We start from the raw sequence: 15,515 nt of genomic DNA on the forward strand, positions 1-15,515 counted from the left end.
CTGCGGAAGAAATTATACGCGATATTTATCCATGTTACTACTTATCATATGTTGTCTTTTGTCTGTTACAGGTAAGCAATGCTTCAACGAGATTCTTCGGAATATGACATCAAGCAGCTAATGAACTTATTACACAATTGAATAGTTAACAAACATACCTAGCATAGTCGTCACCCAATTGTTGATGTACACGCGGATCTGTCTCATCCTTGATAACATCGTTAGCAAACCATGTGGCAGTGGGCTTGGGGAAGCCAATGTAAGGCACGTGAATGGAGAAGTCTTCACCAGCGCGAACAGTGATGTCGCGAACTCCCCCGAGGTCCATGACAGGTTTGTTGGGTTGTTCCTCGATAACGATGGGATTACTTGGTCGGCTTGGATCGCTGTTACCGACGTCGTTCACTGCTATCACTCTGAAGAGGTACTCCTCACCTTCGGTGAGTTTCGGTACCGTGTACACGTTGGTTGGTATCAGAGCGCCATTAACGTCGTCCCATTCGTCCTGACCTCTCTGCTTCATTTGGACGATGTAGCCTCTGATCTTAGCACCACCGTCGCTACGTGGTGGTCGCCAGCTCAACGTTACAGAATCTTTCGTTATCCTGTCAGGCTTCGGTGGTTCGGGAGCATCAGGACGCACTAAAGTACATTGGATGATCAGAATATGAGAACAATCGCTTATCTTTCGACGATCTGTCGAAGCATCGTTACCGTGGCGGGAAAGAAACGAGTAAGCATTTTGTTATACTTACAACGTTGATGTCCAGCAGTAATAGGTTCAGTCGGTTTACTGGGTTTACCAGGTCCAGCTTCATTGACGGCAATAACTCTGAATTCGTATTTAGATCCTTCGTGAAGATCTTGCACCGTGAATGTCGTATTCGGAGTTGGATAGTTGTTGACTTTGAGCCATTCGCCACCCCGTTCTCGTCTTTCCACGTAATATCCTGTAGACGGGAGAATTAATCGGTAAATTTATATATAAATTAATATATATATATATAATAATTAATATATAATATATATATATATACATATATAGTAATAATTTAACAGAACGTAATTTAATTAGAAAATTACAAACAGGAGGAGCAGATGGTATTTGTCTTTTATTAGAGGTGTCATAGAATACTAGGATTTTGAAAGTACGAAAATGCTCCTAATATGCAAAACTGTAAAAAATATCCAAAATAGTATACTTGTTATGATATTTAACAAATGAAACAGATCTCTATTTTGATCACTTTCTTTGGTTATATTATATTTAGTTATATAGAAGAAATGAAAAGAATGACATCTCACCGGTAATAGGCTTGCCGCCAGTATTGAGCGGTGGATTCCACAAAAGACTACAGCTGTTGGGTGTGTATCCAAGGATTTCGGGTTGACTGGGTGCATCTGGTGGATCATATGGACTCTTGGCGACGACTGGTTTGCCTTCCAATGGTTCAGACACACCGTACATATTTTCAGCTCGCACTCTGAACACGTATTTCTTGCCCTCGGTAAGACCTTTGGCGGTGTAGCTTGTTCTCGGACAGTATCCTGGTGTTTGACGCCAGTTATCGGCTCCATACTCCGATACCTCAACGATGTAGTTGGTGACGTCGGATCCACCATCATCCAGAGGTTTGTTCCAGGACAAGGACACGGACTCCTGCGTGGTGCCAGTGTATTGTAGGGGACCTTGAGGTGGTCCTGGTCTATCGACCACGATAACCTCGATGTCGGCTGAATCTTTTCCGTGCTCGTTCGTCGCTGTGACTGTGTAAATACCGCCATCTTCCCGGACCGATTTTTCGACCAACAAATTCGTGCGATCGCTCTTGGTTTCGGTCTGAAAGTTATTAGAATATTAACGGTTGAGATATTAATGATTTGCACGAATTGATACTCATGCGCAACAGATCTGAACCAAAGGTAAACCATTTGCTTACCGATATTCGAAGAGTTTCGAGGAGAGGCTTCGAGTCTTTGGTCCATTCGATAGTGGGAGTTGGCGCTCCGGACAATGGAATGTTAACATTGATGGGTTCTCCGGCACGCACCTTGATCTTGCGTCCAATCAGCGCGTCCAAATTCAATTTCGGTTTCTCTTTCATCGGTTTCGCGATGAATACGGAGGACGTTTCGCTAGGTTTGCCCGCGCCAGCGGCGTTTATAGCAGTTACTCGATATTCGTATTGATGACCCTCGGTCACATGGTCGTCATAATATTCAGCATATCTCGCTGGCTCTTTGGTCAATTTCAACCAGCGGCCAGTTGCGCGATCGCGCCGTTCCACGTCGTAACCGATAATCTTCGATCCACCGTTGCTGATCGGCGCCAACCATTTGATCTTGATGTGGTCTTTGTCCGCGTCGACACATTCTGGCTTTCCAGGTTGTCCAGGCACAACTGAATAGAACAAACAATTTATTAGGGTTTCCCAGTAAATATATCCGGCAAGTGTAATAATACTCATGAGGCGTAGTATACATATCCGATGATAGAGCAGAGAATTTACCGAATTGGTTCTTGGCGACGATCGAGTGGTCTGTAGTCAAAGGTTCTGAGCGGCCTTGAAGATTCTCCGCGCATACCCTGAACTCGTAAGTCGTGCCTTCCAGCAATCTCGGTACTGTGGCGTGATTATACTTGGGATTGACGTGAGTTACAGCTGGTACCCAGCCACCACCATGGGTCAAGTCACGTTTCTCGATTACGTATCCACTAAAAAGGATCGCAAAAAGTGTTGTATTATTTTACGCTTATCACTTTGTTTCACTTAAATCGTCAATTTAAGACGTCGGTACTCACGTGATCTCGCTACCACCGTTATCTTTAGGTGGTTTCCACGACAAGGTAACCGACTGGCTTGTGATCTCTTCGTACTGCAGAGGACCTTCTGGTGGACCAGGTCTGTCGAGAACGATAACTTGGAAGCTACCTTCGTCTATTCCGCTGCTGTTCTTCAATAACAAGTGATACAATCCGGAATCGGATCTTTGAGCGTTAACAGTGTGAACAATGGTATGATATCCGATCGAGGTAACAGTTGTTCTATCGGTGGTCAGTAGATCGCGACTTCCAACGGTCCAGGTAACCTCCGGAGTCGGTTCACCGACGAAGTCGATGTCGACGTGGAAGATGAGACCAGCCTTGATTCGAATGTCTTGCAAAGGCGTCTTGATCTTTGGAGCCACTAAAACGTTGAATTATTTTATTAATAAAATGTTTAGATAGTTCGTAGTAATAATTAGATTGTGGATGTTTATGCAAATTTATATTTTTGCGAATACATAATAGAAATTGAATATAAATAGAGATTTGCTTCATTCTTTATATATGTATTGTAAAGAACATTTAATAATAATGCATGATCATCCGTAATCGAGAAATAACGAATACAGTAAAAATATGCTCACAGTAACGAGGTTTGGCAGTGATGAGATCGCTTGGCTCCGATGGCTCTGATTGTCCAGCAGCGTTAACAGCAATTACACGGAATTCGTATTCTTGTCCTTCCGTTAAGTCAGGGACAGTTGTATTTGTCTGATTTGGTGGGACATGAACCGCGTTGACCCAGTATGGACTACCCTTTTCTTTCTTCTGGACGATGTATTCTGTAATGGGAGAACCACCATCGCTGCTTGGTGCTGGCCATTGCAGATCGACGTGATCTCTGTCCCAGTCTGTGATCTGTGGTCTTCCAGGAGCGTCGGGTTCGTCTACAAATACGAAATCGTATTTTTATTAGATCTGTAAACTTCTCGACAACTTTTGGAGTGTGATTTCTCCTTGTTTTCCTTGTAATTAATAATCGTTCCATATTTTAAGGAATTTTCTACTATAATTGATGTTTTATAAGCCACTTTTTATGATATAAATAATTAGAAATCTTTGAATCGTTCATAGTCGAACACTAACCGAACAAATTCTTAGCGATGATACTCTTTGGTGCTTCGAGAGGATCGGATTCTCCAATGGTGTTGACAGCTTTCACACGGAAGAGATACTCCTTGCGATGCGTCAGTCGTGCCACTTCGTGGCTCAATATCGTGCTCATACCAGCATCGGACCAAGTGCCTCGCGACAGATCCATCTTTTCGATAATATAGTGCAAAATGGGGCTGCCACCATCGTCCAATGGATGGCCCCAGGCCAAGTGACAACCCTCCTTGGTGATTTTGCTGATCTCGAGCGGTTTCTGTGGTGGTGATGGCCTGTCGAGGACGGTGACTCTGGCGCTCGAACTGAAATATTTTATTTCGCTTTAGCTAACTACACTAAACTAAGCAGAAGTTCGTTGTAGAGATCGTATAAACGGAGTCCTACTACACTTAAGTGGCACTTACTTTGTCATAAAAATTTGAATTTACATAAGCACCTACTTACTCTAGTTACCACAGATTCGAAATTACCTGAATTTCCCGTGCTCGTTCTCCAAAGTGAGAGCGTAACGGCCAGTGTCAGAGCGAACAGAGAATGGAATCTCAAAGGTGGTTTCGGTATGAGTAGTGTACATCTCATGGCGAGAGTCGGCCATAATCACCTCTCCGTCCAGGGTCCAAGTGGCCGTAGGTTTAGGCGATGCTTGGATAGGGATGATGTAGCTGATCTTTTGTCCAGCTCGAACAACCAAGTCGCTCAGTGCATGTGGATCGAAGGATGGAGCAACTGTGAGAAAAATGATGATACATATACTCTTTGTTCAGAAGATAAGCTTAAGTAAAGTTAAATAAAATTAAATTTGAACGTTGTGTTTGAAATTTGAAAGTACATTTTGCACAGAAAAAAGAAGAAAAGAGGAATTCTTTACTTACGGAAACGTGGTTTTGCGACGATAGGGGAAGAAGCTTCGGATGGCTCGCCAGGACCAGCTTTATTAACAGCGATGACCCTAAACTCATATTCTTGTCCTTCAACGAGGTCTGGTACTCTGGCGCTAGTTTTAGTTCCATCGATTTCCAAAGCCTTCTCCCACGTGCCGAAACGAGGTTTCTTTTCGATGATATATCCCGTAATAGGTGAACCACCATCTTTTTTCGGTCGTGTCCATTCCAAGTCGACGTGATCCTTGTCCCAATCAGTGGCAACAGGTGTTCCAGGTTTGTCAGGCTTGTCGTACGGATCTTTCGCAGTAATGGTATCCATGCCAGTGAGCGGCAACGATTCACCTTGCTTGTTCACCGCACGCACACGGAACTGATAGTCGTGGCCTTCGATCAGGTGATCCACGTGTGCATAAGTCGAGGAAGCTTCCGCTACTGGCACCCATCTCATGTTCTCTGTATCCATCTTCTCCACCTGGTAATATAGAATTTCTGAACCACCATCGTCTTTCGGTGGGCGCCATTTCAGGTCGCAACCGTTCTTTGTCACGTTGTCGATCCTTAAAGGTCCTTCCGGTGGCGCTGGAATGTCGAGGACGTTCACAGTTAAGGTGGCACTGTCTTTGCCGTTGATGTTCTTCGCTTCCAGAGTGTACACGCCGGCATCGGAACGTTTCGCTTCGATCACACGAACTTTGGTGTTGTAGTCTTCGTTTATGATCTTGATGCGATCGCTCGGCACGAGTATCGTGCCCTTCAGCGACCATTGTTTGGTTGGTGGCGGTTCGCCGATAACAGGAACGTCGAAGTCGTAGAAGCCACCGGCTTTCACTTTCACGTCCAGCATGTACTTCCTGTCGATCTTCGGTGCAACTGAAAATGAACATTTTTTTATCGACATATATACCATTAATGAGGGGGAGGGGGAGGGGAAGAAAAGAGATAAAGAGATAATTACGGTTCTTAGGTCGAGCCAAGTGAGATTTAGAAGCGTCAGAGGGTTCACCGGGGCCAGCTTTGTTAACAGCCCTAACGCGGAATTCATAATGCGTGCCCTCCACGAGATCGGGCACTCTTCCACGATTTACGTCACCCTCGACTTCTGCGCATTTCTCCCAGGTAGGACTATATTTGTCTCGTTTCTCTATGATGTAACCAGTAATAGGTGAACCACCATCTTCTTGCGGACGATCCCATTGAAGTTCGACAAAGTCCGAGTCGTAGTCGCTGACGGTCGGGGTGCCAGGTTTTCCCGGCTCGTCTAAAGATAATAATTATTTTTAGTAAAAGAAACGAACCAAGGTATAACGAGATTGTAGATTTTTACGTAAATTTATATCCTTATAAAAACAAGTAAAGAAATAAAATCTGAAGAATTTCTGAAGAATTAACATCATACTCTTTATATGCAAAATAATACGAAACTTAATATACTTGAATCTAATCAATTGATGTATAAACGGTACAATAAAGACAATGGCGTACAAGTACTTATTGTAGCCACTATGAATGAATTTCTCATGGAACTACCTAATATTTCTTTACTTCCATTCATGAGATTACGAACCTGCGTAAAATATCGAATGAAAGCTCACACTCACCGAATGGATTCTTCGCTTCGATGCCCTGCATAGCCGTGAGCGGTTCCGATTTGCCTTGCTTATTAACAGCGCGGACTCTGAACTTGTACTTATGACCTGGCGTAAGCCCTTCAACCTCCAACGAAGTCTGCGGTCCGTCCGTCTCTCCTGCAGGTACCCAGCGGCCAGTCGCTTCGTCCATCTTTTCCACGACGTATTTGTCGATTGGTTGGCCACCGTCGTCTTCCGGTGGTTTCCACGATAATTTGCATCCTTCCGCGTGCACGTCAGATGCTCTGAGCGGTCCTTGAGGTGGACTCGGTTTGTCCAGAACCGTTACCTTAACAACTGCTTCGTCCATGCCATTTATATTCTCGGCGGTGATAGTGTATCTTCCAGATTCCGCTCTGGTAGCATTTCTCACGCTGAGAGTCGTGTTGTAATCCACGTGTTTTACTTTTATACGCTCTGTCGGTCGCACCTCGCGCTTTCCCAACATCCATTTCGTGGTTGGAGGAGGTTCACCCGAAACCTTCACGTCGAAGCTGAAGTTTTGACCAGCTTTGATTCTGACCTCTACCAAATTCGTACGATCGATCTTCGGTGCTAGGTTTCGCGGCTTGGCAATGATCGTTGGCGTCGGATCCGAAGGTTCGCCAGGGCCAGCCTTGTTTACGGCACGCACGCGGAACTCGTAAGGCTGGCCTTCTATCAAGTCAGGGACAGTGGCTGACGTTTCATCCGCTGGTACCTCTACGGCCTTCTCCCATTCGCCGTATTTGTCTTTCTTCTCGATTATGTAGCCGGTAATAGGCGAGCCACCGTCGTTCGCTGGCGGTGTCCATGCGAGATCGACGTGGTCCTTGTCCCAATCGGTGACACGCAGATCGCCTGGCTTATCTGGTTCGTCTAAGAATTTACAATAATAAACGTAATTAAAAATGTCGACGACGAACGACCTCGCTAACGTTGCAAGCAGATAAATTTTTGGTTACTCACCGAATGGATTCTTAGCTATGATCGTTTGTTCCGCTTCCAGAGGTTTAGACTCTCCCTCGGCATTTACCGCGCTAACTCGGAACAGATATTCTTTGCCCGGTGTCAGTCCACTTACCTCCAGGTCTATTGAAACACAAGAAAGTTTATTCGTTTATCTGACATTACAACGATATTTCTGTATAACATGATTATAGTATTAAGAATTGTACGTGTAACATCGATTTATGAAATGCAAGCTTCGGGGAAGCGACTTTTTAAAAGAATGCCTCTCAATTACATGGTTAAAATTATAAATATATAATCTAAAATAATTATGGGACTTACTAGGTTCGGTAGATCGACCGCAAGGCACCCAGCATCCAGTCTCTGGATCCATTTTGTCCACTTGATAGTACTCGATCGGGGTGCCGCCATCGTCTTTCGGTCTCTTCCATTTCAACTTGCATCCCTCTTTGTGAACATCCGTTACTTGAAGCGGACCTTCCGGTGGCATTGGTTTGTCCGTGACTGTGACTTGTATGGTGACAGAATCCCTTCCAGAGGAATTGGTGGCTGTGACACTGTAATCGCCGCTGTCGTCGCGCGACACAGGACGAATGCTGAATTTGGTGCTATAATCGGAATTGTCTATCTGCACTTTCCTATCGGAATGCAGAGGAATAGCTCCGTATCGCCACTCGATGTGTGGTGGAGGCTCACCGATCACATTAGCGTCGAATCTCAGTAACGAACCAGCCGACAGAGTAACGTCACGCAGATTACGCCGATCGATCTTGGGTGCCACTGTCGAAATGAAATTTATATGTAAGCGATCGCTCGATCAAGTGCCAAAAATCGATTTCACTGATGATTATTTATAGAGCATTGGGTGCGTTATCGTTAATGATGTCTATCCGAAAATTATGTATGATATTATATTTGCGACGAGGATACTGCTTCTTTTGTCTCAGGGATGCAAGGCGATGGTAAGTTGGATCGTTGCCACGATCGTTGAAAGATAGATTCTTCGAAACTCGATACACTTCGTTAAATCGATAACGAGGTAACGTGAAAACGTAACGTTATTGAATAATGTAAAGTAACGTTAGTGCATTGAAATTAATAACGAAATACTTACGATAGCGTGGTTTAGCGGTGAACGTCTTGCTGGTATCGCTAGGCTCTGACTGTCCGGCTTTGTTCACAGCTATCACGCGGAACAGGTAATCGTTACCCTCGATGAGCCCGTGAACAAGACCCTTCGTGGTCGGTACTTCGATTTCCAAAGCCTTTTCCCACATTGTACTGTATTTGTCTTTCTTTTCGATGATGTAGCCGGTAATGGGTGATCCACCATCGCTGACCGGTTCTTTCCATGTAAGCTCAACCTGGTTGGCGGTCCAATCGACTGGTTCCGGCGCACCAGGAGGACTTGGTACAGCTGAAAGAAATTGTCGCTGTTAAATTTCTTGCGGGGCTTCTAAGCTCATTCGTTCGTTCGTCTGTATCGTTGCAGAATGGAATGTTTACTTTACGGGCAATTAGAATCCAATAATTTCACTTACTGAACGGATCTTTCGCCACGATCGAGCTGAATGTTTCCAGTGGTTCCGATTCTCCTTCTTTGTTAAGCGCCTTCACTCTGAACTTGTATTCGTGTCCAGGTGTCAGTCCTTCCACCTTCATTTCCGGCCCTGTCGTCTTACCGACTGGTAACCAAACACCAGTGTCTGGATCGAATTTCTCCACGAGGTATCCCTCGATGGGTTCTCCACCGTCGTCCTTTGGTTTTTTCCACTTGAGCGTGCATCCTTCTGCGTGAATATCGGACACTTCCAGTGGTCCTTCTGGTTTGGCAGGTTTAGCTGCGAAAGAACCATAGGCGTAAGTAAGTCACGCAAGTTTATACAAATTTAGATAAGTATTTATTCGAGACGATATTTATCGGAATAACGCTCGACTCTAATTCGAAACAACACAAATTAATGAACACGTACAGACAACGGTGACTTCGACTTCCGCAGTGTCAGATCCATACTGATTGACAGCTGTGATCTTATAAATGCCGCTGTCTTTTCGTTCGGGTTTGTCGTTAAAGAATTTGGTATTGTATGGAACGTTTTGTATCCTGCGGAACGTTGTTTGTTGAATGCTCTTGTTGTTGAGAACCCATGTAACATCTGGCGGTGGTTCACCGATGATTTTCACATCGAAGTGGAATCCTTCGTTCTCGCGTACTGTGATGTCGCGTAAGTTCTTCCTGTCGATCTTAGGTGCAACTGTTGGAGAACAATCGATTAATCGATACTTCAGTCGAGACGATCGATAATTCAGTCTCTTAGGAGTCAAACTGATCTAACCTGTTTTTAACCGAGTATGTGATTAGCGTTCAACATTTTTATACGGAATTGATCAGTGTGGCTTCTACGCGACTCGACCAATTGCATAAAAATTAGAAAAATTCTTACGTCGTCGACTCTTGGCTGTAATCGGTTTGCTGGTTTCGGATGGTTCACCGGGACCAGCAATGTTAACAGCTTTCACGCGGAACTCGTACTCGACACCCTCGTCGAGATTATCGACGCGTCCTTTGCAATCAGGTCCGGTTTCGCAAGCCTTTATCCATCGTGGACTGTCTTTCTCGCGCTTCTCAATTATGTATCCAGTGATTGGAGATCCACCATCGGTTAAGGGTGGAGTCCATCTTAGGTCTATGTGATCCTTGTCCCAATCGGTTGCCTCTGGTCGACCAGGCGGTCCAGGTTCGTCTATAAAACGAATGTGGCGATTCGTCTTCAGTCTTTTTTCTTCTTTTAATTTCGAGAATACAACGATGTGCTTTGAAACACTTCGGATTGTTTCGAAACTTAAATTTAAACGATCATTATCGAACGTCGGTAAAGAAAATCGACGTTAAAATAAAAAATACAACGAATTATAACAAATATACGATTAATATCATAAATCAATAAATGTTTGAAATACTAACCGAAGGGATTCTTGGCTACGATTCCGTGTTCAGTTTCCAAAGGTTCCGATTCGCCTTCAGCATTCACAGCGCTAACTCGGAACTTGTATTCCTGACCGGGTACCAAATTTTCCACTACCATAGTAGGTTCCTTCGTGCGTCCCACTGGAATCCACCTTCCTGTCTCCGTGTCCATTTTCTCGACCACGTAATGATCCAGCGGCGTGCCACCATCATCCAGGGGTGGACTCCATTTCAGTGTGCATCCTTCTTTGTGCACGTCGGATACTTTAAGCGGGCCTTCTGGTTTGCTAGGTTTGTCCAAGACCAAAATCTCGATCGACGCTTCATCTTTTCCAGAGCTGTTCTCTGCTTTCAGCGTCAACGTGCCAGTGTGAGCTCTGCTAGCTGATGATACCAAGAACTTGGTTTTGTAATCTTCCAATTCGATGGTCACCGCGCCAGCAGACTCCTGTTTGGCTTTGTTCAAGAACCATGTTTTCGTTGGAGGTGGTTCACCGGTAACTTTCACGTCTAATCGAATGTGAGTGCCAGCTTTGATCGTTAGATCTTTCAAGTTCGTACGATCGATCTTCGGCGCTGCGTAACGATCCTTGGCTACTAGACTGTCGCTTGGTTCACTGGGTTTGCTCTGACCACCTTTGTTCACCGCTTTCACACGGAACTGATACTTCTGTCCTTCGACGAGATCCTCGACTCTGCCCTCTGTTTTGTTTCCAGGAACTTCAGCCGCCTTCTGCCATTTGCCGTACTGATCTTTCTTTTCGATGATGTACTTCTCGATCGGCGCACCGCCATCCTTCTTTGGCGCTTTCCACTTTAGGTCTACGTGGTGCTTCGACCAATCCTTTAGATCCGGCTTGCCTGGAGCGTCTGGCTCGGCTACGATAACACAGCAAGATTATGAAAGTTGTTTCGAATGGCCAGAAATTTGACAGAGAAGCTATTGTGTATCATGGTGGTACGAATTTAAGCAGAAAAGCTTAAGAATCCGCAGTATACCGAAGTTGAAATAGCATCTACTTACTGTAAGGGTTCTTGGCAGTGGTTGGAATCGCTGTCTCCAATGGTTCGGATTCACCTTCGGAATTGACAGCCTTCACGCGGAACATGTAGTCTTTGCCTTCGTTGAGGCCGGTGATGTCTGCTTCTGGAGTCTTGCTCGTGCCACAAGGTACCCACCTTCCGGTATCAACGTCCATCCTTTCAATGACATAATGGTCGACTGGCTCGCCACCGTCGTCGTCGGGTTTGTCCCATTTCAATTTGCATCCCTCTGCGGTCACGTCTGACACCTCGAGCGGTCCCTTTGGTTTGCCAGGTTTGCTCAATACCTGGAAGGAAAAATAATTTATCGTTTGTTCTTTTCTTTTTACAAGTTTTCTCTCTCTCTCTCCCTCTCTCTTTCTTTCTCTCTCTATCTATCTATCTATGTACGCTACTCAAAACTTAACGTACCTGGAGCTCGACATCGACTTGATCGGTACCGCTGTCGTTCTTGGCAATAACAGTGTAAGTTCCACCATCCGATCTTTGTAATTTGCTTATAATGAAGGTGGTATGATAGTCTTCATTTTCGATCTTAAGACGGTCCATGCTCTTAAGCACAGCGTCCTTGAGCTTCCAAGTAATGACTGGTGGTGGTTCACCTTGTATATCTGCTTCGATTCGTAACATTTGTCCCGTTCGCATAATCTTCTTCTGTAGGTTTTTGCGATCGATACGTGGTGCCACTTTACGCGATGAAAATGAAAAAGAATTTATCAGTATCAGACAATATATAGGAAATTTGATAGGAGGGAAGACAAGAACACAAGCTTCTACGAATTTCCTTGAATGAGTTTAGCCGTGAGACAGTATACTATGACCTATACACTTACAGAATCGCGGTTTAGCCACAACGCTCTTCGAGGTATCGCTGGGTTCACTGGGTCCGGCTCTATTGACAGCAACTACTCTGAACTCGTATTCGTGACCTTCCTCGATGCCATCGGTGACCTTGGCAGTAGTACGATCCCCAAGAACATTAGCAACGTCTATCCATTGCCGTCCTTCTTTGTCTCTCATCTGCACGATATATTTCTCAATCGGAGCACCGCCATCGTCTTTCGGTGCTGTCCATTCAAGGTCAACGAAGTCTTTGTCCCAGTTTCTGATTTCTGGACGACCAGGTTTGCCAGGCTCGTCGAACGGATTTTTGGCTATGATAGACTTGTCCGCTTCCAAGTCGTCGGATTCACCTTCGCGATTTACCGCTTTCACACGGAATTTGTACGGCTTGCCTTCCTGGAGTCCGGTTACCGTAACTTCCGGTTCCACGGATTTCGCACAAGGAATCCATTGTCCGGTAAGAGGATCCAACTTCTCGATCTCATAGTATTCGACTGGCACACCGCCGTCGTCGTCGGGTTTCTCCCATTTCAATTTGCAACCGTGTTTATTCACGTCGGAGATTTCTAGAGGACCCTGTAACGCAAAATGGCAATTATTCACTGGCTAGAAGTCTTGCAATTTTTAAGGAATATAATTTATTCGCAGCTTTTCGAAAGAGTCTGATTCTTTAAATTTAGAATTATGCTTTACTATCGAATTCGTGTACGGTTACAGCTAACTCTAAATAAGGGGTTTTCATTGAATGAATTCGAATATTACTTATTACGATGCCGAATTATTGTGATCTCAATAATGCCAGATAGGTATTCGTAGTTCTAATAATTTCTACGAAATTGTATTACAAATTCTTACTTTATACCCTGCTGTGCAAACAGGGGATGGAAATGTAGAAATGTTTTCAATAAAATACGTACTTTTGGTTTGCTTGGTTTACCGATGACGATTATTTCGACATCGGCACTGTCCTCGCCTACTTCGTTCTTCGCTTTAATTACGTATTTTCCGGTATGAGCCCTCTTAGTCTTCAGGATGAAGAATTTGCTATTGTAGTCAATGTTGTCGATACGGATCGTATCGTCCGACTTAAGTTCTTTCTCTTTAAAGTACCAAGTTACGTTTGGTGGTGGCTCACCAATGATATTCACGTCCAAGGTTACGGTGAGACCAACTTTTACAGTTATCGGTTGCAAATTGGTACGATCGATGAATGGTTTCACTGTAACGGGACGATACGAAATTTTAGTTATTGCTCCATTAACTCATCGACTAGCAATTCCTGTTCCGTGATGTTTTTTATTATGTTAATTATTATATGTATAATTCCATAGATACTAAGCGATCTTTAGCATTTTTGATATCAGCAAAAATAACGCGTAATGGTGACCATTGTATTTTCCTCAGATAAGTTTAAGTTCAAGTGGAATTTTACTATAATCGTAAAATATTTAATTCGAATAATATTAAGATTACACTCACGCCAACGAGCCTTGGCAGTGTGAGGATTGGTAGCCTCGCTAGGTTCACCAGGACCGGCCTTATTTACTGCTCGAACTCTGAACTGATATTGATTTCCTTCCTCTAGTCGGGTCACTGTTCCTGTGCAAACTGGTCCATCGACCTCTGCAGCCTTTACAAAGGCGGTACCAAACTTATCTTTCATCTCGATTATGTATCCTGTGATAGGTGCACCGCCGTCTCGAATTGGCGGCTCCCACTTCAGTTTCACCATGTTCTCGGCCCAATCGATGATCTCTGGTAGACCAGGCGGAGCAGGTGGATCTGAAGGTTCAAGTTTAAGCGTTGTTACGACGCATCTCTCAGAAAGCTAATTACCTAATTTTAGCAATTAAAAATACGATCGAAACCCGGAGAAGAAACAACCAGGTTATCTAATCACCGTTAGAAATTAAAATGTAAAATTTTCCAAGCAATTCTTCATACCATAAGGATTTTTAGCGACGATGGGAACATCTGTCTGTAAAGGTTCGGATTCTCCTTCCTCGTTTACAGCCTTGACGCGGAACTCGTATCTCTTTCCAGGTTCCAAACCGGTAAGAGTGATCTCCGTTTTTTCAGGATCAACCATCCCAGCGGATACCCATCGACCTGTAGTTGTATCCATTTTCTCCACCAAGTAATTAGACAGTGGCAAACCACCGTCGTCTCTCGGTTTGTTCCACTTCAATTTGCATCCCTCCTTGTGAATATCTGTCACTTCCAACGGACCTTCCGGTTTTCCAGGCTTATCGAGAATCATAATTTCAACGTCAGCCTCGTCCTGTCCGGAATCGTTCACAGCTTTGATGGTGTATTTGCCACTGAGCTTGCGACTAGTGTTGGTCAACTGAATCTTCGTCAGATAATCCTCGTTATCGATTTTCACGTTGGCCCCGGTTTGCAGCTCGGCACCACCGAAGCTCCAGGTGACGGTTGGTGGTGGTTCACCTTCGATGTCGACTTCCAGTTTCACCGTTTGACCGGCTCTCACTTTGATCGTTTGCAATTTGTCACGGTTGATGTGTGGTTTCACTGAAAATCGAAAATTAAACAGTAAAATCTCCGAATCTACCGTAATGAGCAGATTGCAAATGCAAATATTCAAAATATATCAGCAATATGTTGAATTTAAGTTCAACGTATCGAACGATATCTACGATACATGTGCAGATATATAAATGCGATATGAGATGAACGTTACAATGAACAGTTTTTATCGGTAATAATCGTTATACATTTGCAGAATCATTCGCAATCTAATTAAGAGATTAGATTTATCGATGAAGACATTGCTGAAAGATACTCACAGAATCGCGCCTTTGCAACATGTGGCTTGGTTGAGTCGCTTGGTTCGGATGGTCCAGCTTTGTTAACGGCACGCACACGGAATTGATAAACAGAGCCCTTTTTAAGGCCTGTGACGCGCCCCTTCGGTTGCGGTGATTGAGTTACGGTAGCTTCTACCCAATTTGTCGATGGTTTCTCTTTCATTTCTATTATGTAACCCGTAATAGGTGCACCTCCCGTATCTTTTGGCGGTTCCCATTTCAGATCGACACGATCCACGTCCCAATCTTCCAACTCTGGTACACCAGGCTTACTAGATACGTCTAAAAATTGTTCAGATGATCAATTTTTGTATCATTCGTTTGAAAATACCCTATGAATGTCTACTATGTCAGAATGTTGATGATACTTTGATTGGTTTGTGTTAACAATGCACGCATTCTATTAGAATATACGAATATACTAATAACAAA

At 44.2% G+C, this 15,515-nt stretch overlaps 1 protein-coding gene across 15 annotated transcripts in view; it reads right to left on the reverse strand.

Annotated features, from left to right (window-relative positions):
* The window catches only part of LOC122572843 (twitchin), a 79,035-nt gene that overhangs the window by 11,931 nt on the left and 51,589 nt on the right, over positions 1–15,515 (reverse strand). For all 15 annotated transcript variants that reach the window (XM_043738394.1, XM_043738391.1, XM_043738467.1 and 12 more), the window contains 26 exons: positions 15,063–15,365; positions 14,200–14,787; positions 13,735–14,037; positions 13,173–13,474; positions 12,246–12,831; positions 11,824–12,098; positions 11,393–11,699; positions 10,366–11,247; positions 9,845–10,144; positions 9,374–9,655; positions 8,942–9,241; positions 8,515–8,817; positions 7,722–8,180; positions 7,398–7,520; positions 6,420–7,307; positions 5,777–6,079; positions 4,810–5,691; positions 4,408–4,663; positions 3,914–4,239; positions 3,412–3,714; positions 2,804–3,188; positions 2,511–2,716; positions 1,941–2,401; positions 1,306–1,840; positions 756–950; positions 159–642 (listed from right to left, as the gene is read on the reverse strand). In XM_043738394.1, the coding sequence (XP_043594329.1) occupies positions 159–642; positions 756–950; positions 1,306–1,840; positions 1,941–2,401; positions 2,511–2,716; positions 2,804–3,188; positions 3,412–3,714; positions 3,914–4,239; positions 4,408–4,663; positions 4,810–5,691; positions 5,777–6,079; positions 6,420–7,307; positions 7,398–7,520; positions 7,722–8,180; positions 8,515–8,817; positions 8,942–9,241; positions 9,374–9,655; positions 9,845–10,144; positions 10,366–11,247; positions 11,393–11,699; positions 11,824–12,098; positions 12,246–12,831; positions 13,173–13,474; positions 13,735–14,037; positions 14,200–14,787; positions 15,063–15,365 (10,537 nt within the window). The remainder of the gene's footprint in view (positions 1–158; positions 643–755; positions 951–1,305; positions 1,841–1,940; positions 2,402–2,510; positions 2,717–2,803; positions 3,189–3,411; positions 3,715–3,913; positions 4,240–4,407; positions 4,664–4,809; positions 5,692–5,776; positions 6,080–6,419; positions 7,308–7,397; positions 7,521–7,721; positions 8,181–8,514; positions 8,818–8,941; positions 9,242–9,373; positions 9,656–9,844; positions 10,145–10,365; positions 11,248–11,392; positions 11,700–11,823; positions 12,099–12,245; positions 12,832–13,172; positions 13,475–13,734; positions 14,038–14,199; positions 14,788–15,062; positions 15,366–15,515) is intronic.

Source organism: Bombus pyrosoma, linkage group LG2 (assembly GCF_014825855.1).
Source record: "Bombus pyrosoma isolate SC7728 linkage group LG2, ASM1482585v1, whole genome shotgun sequence".
Taxonomy (NCBI): Eukaryota; Metazoa; Arthropoda; class Insecta; order Hymenoptera; family Apidae; genus Bombus; species Bombus pyrosoma.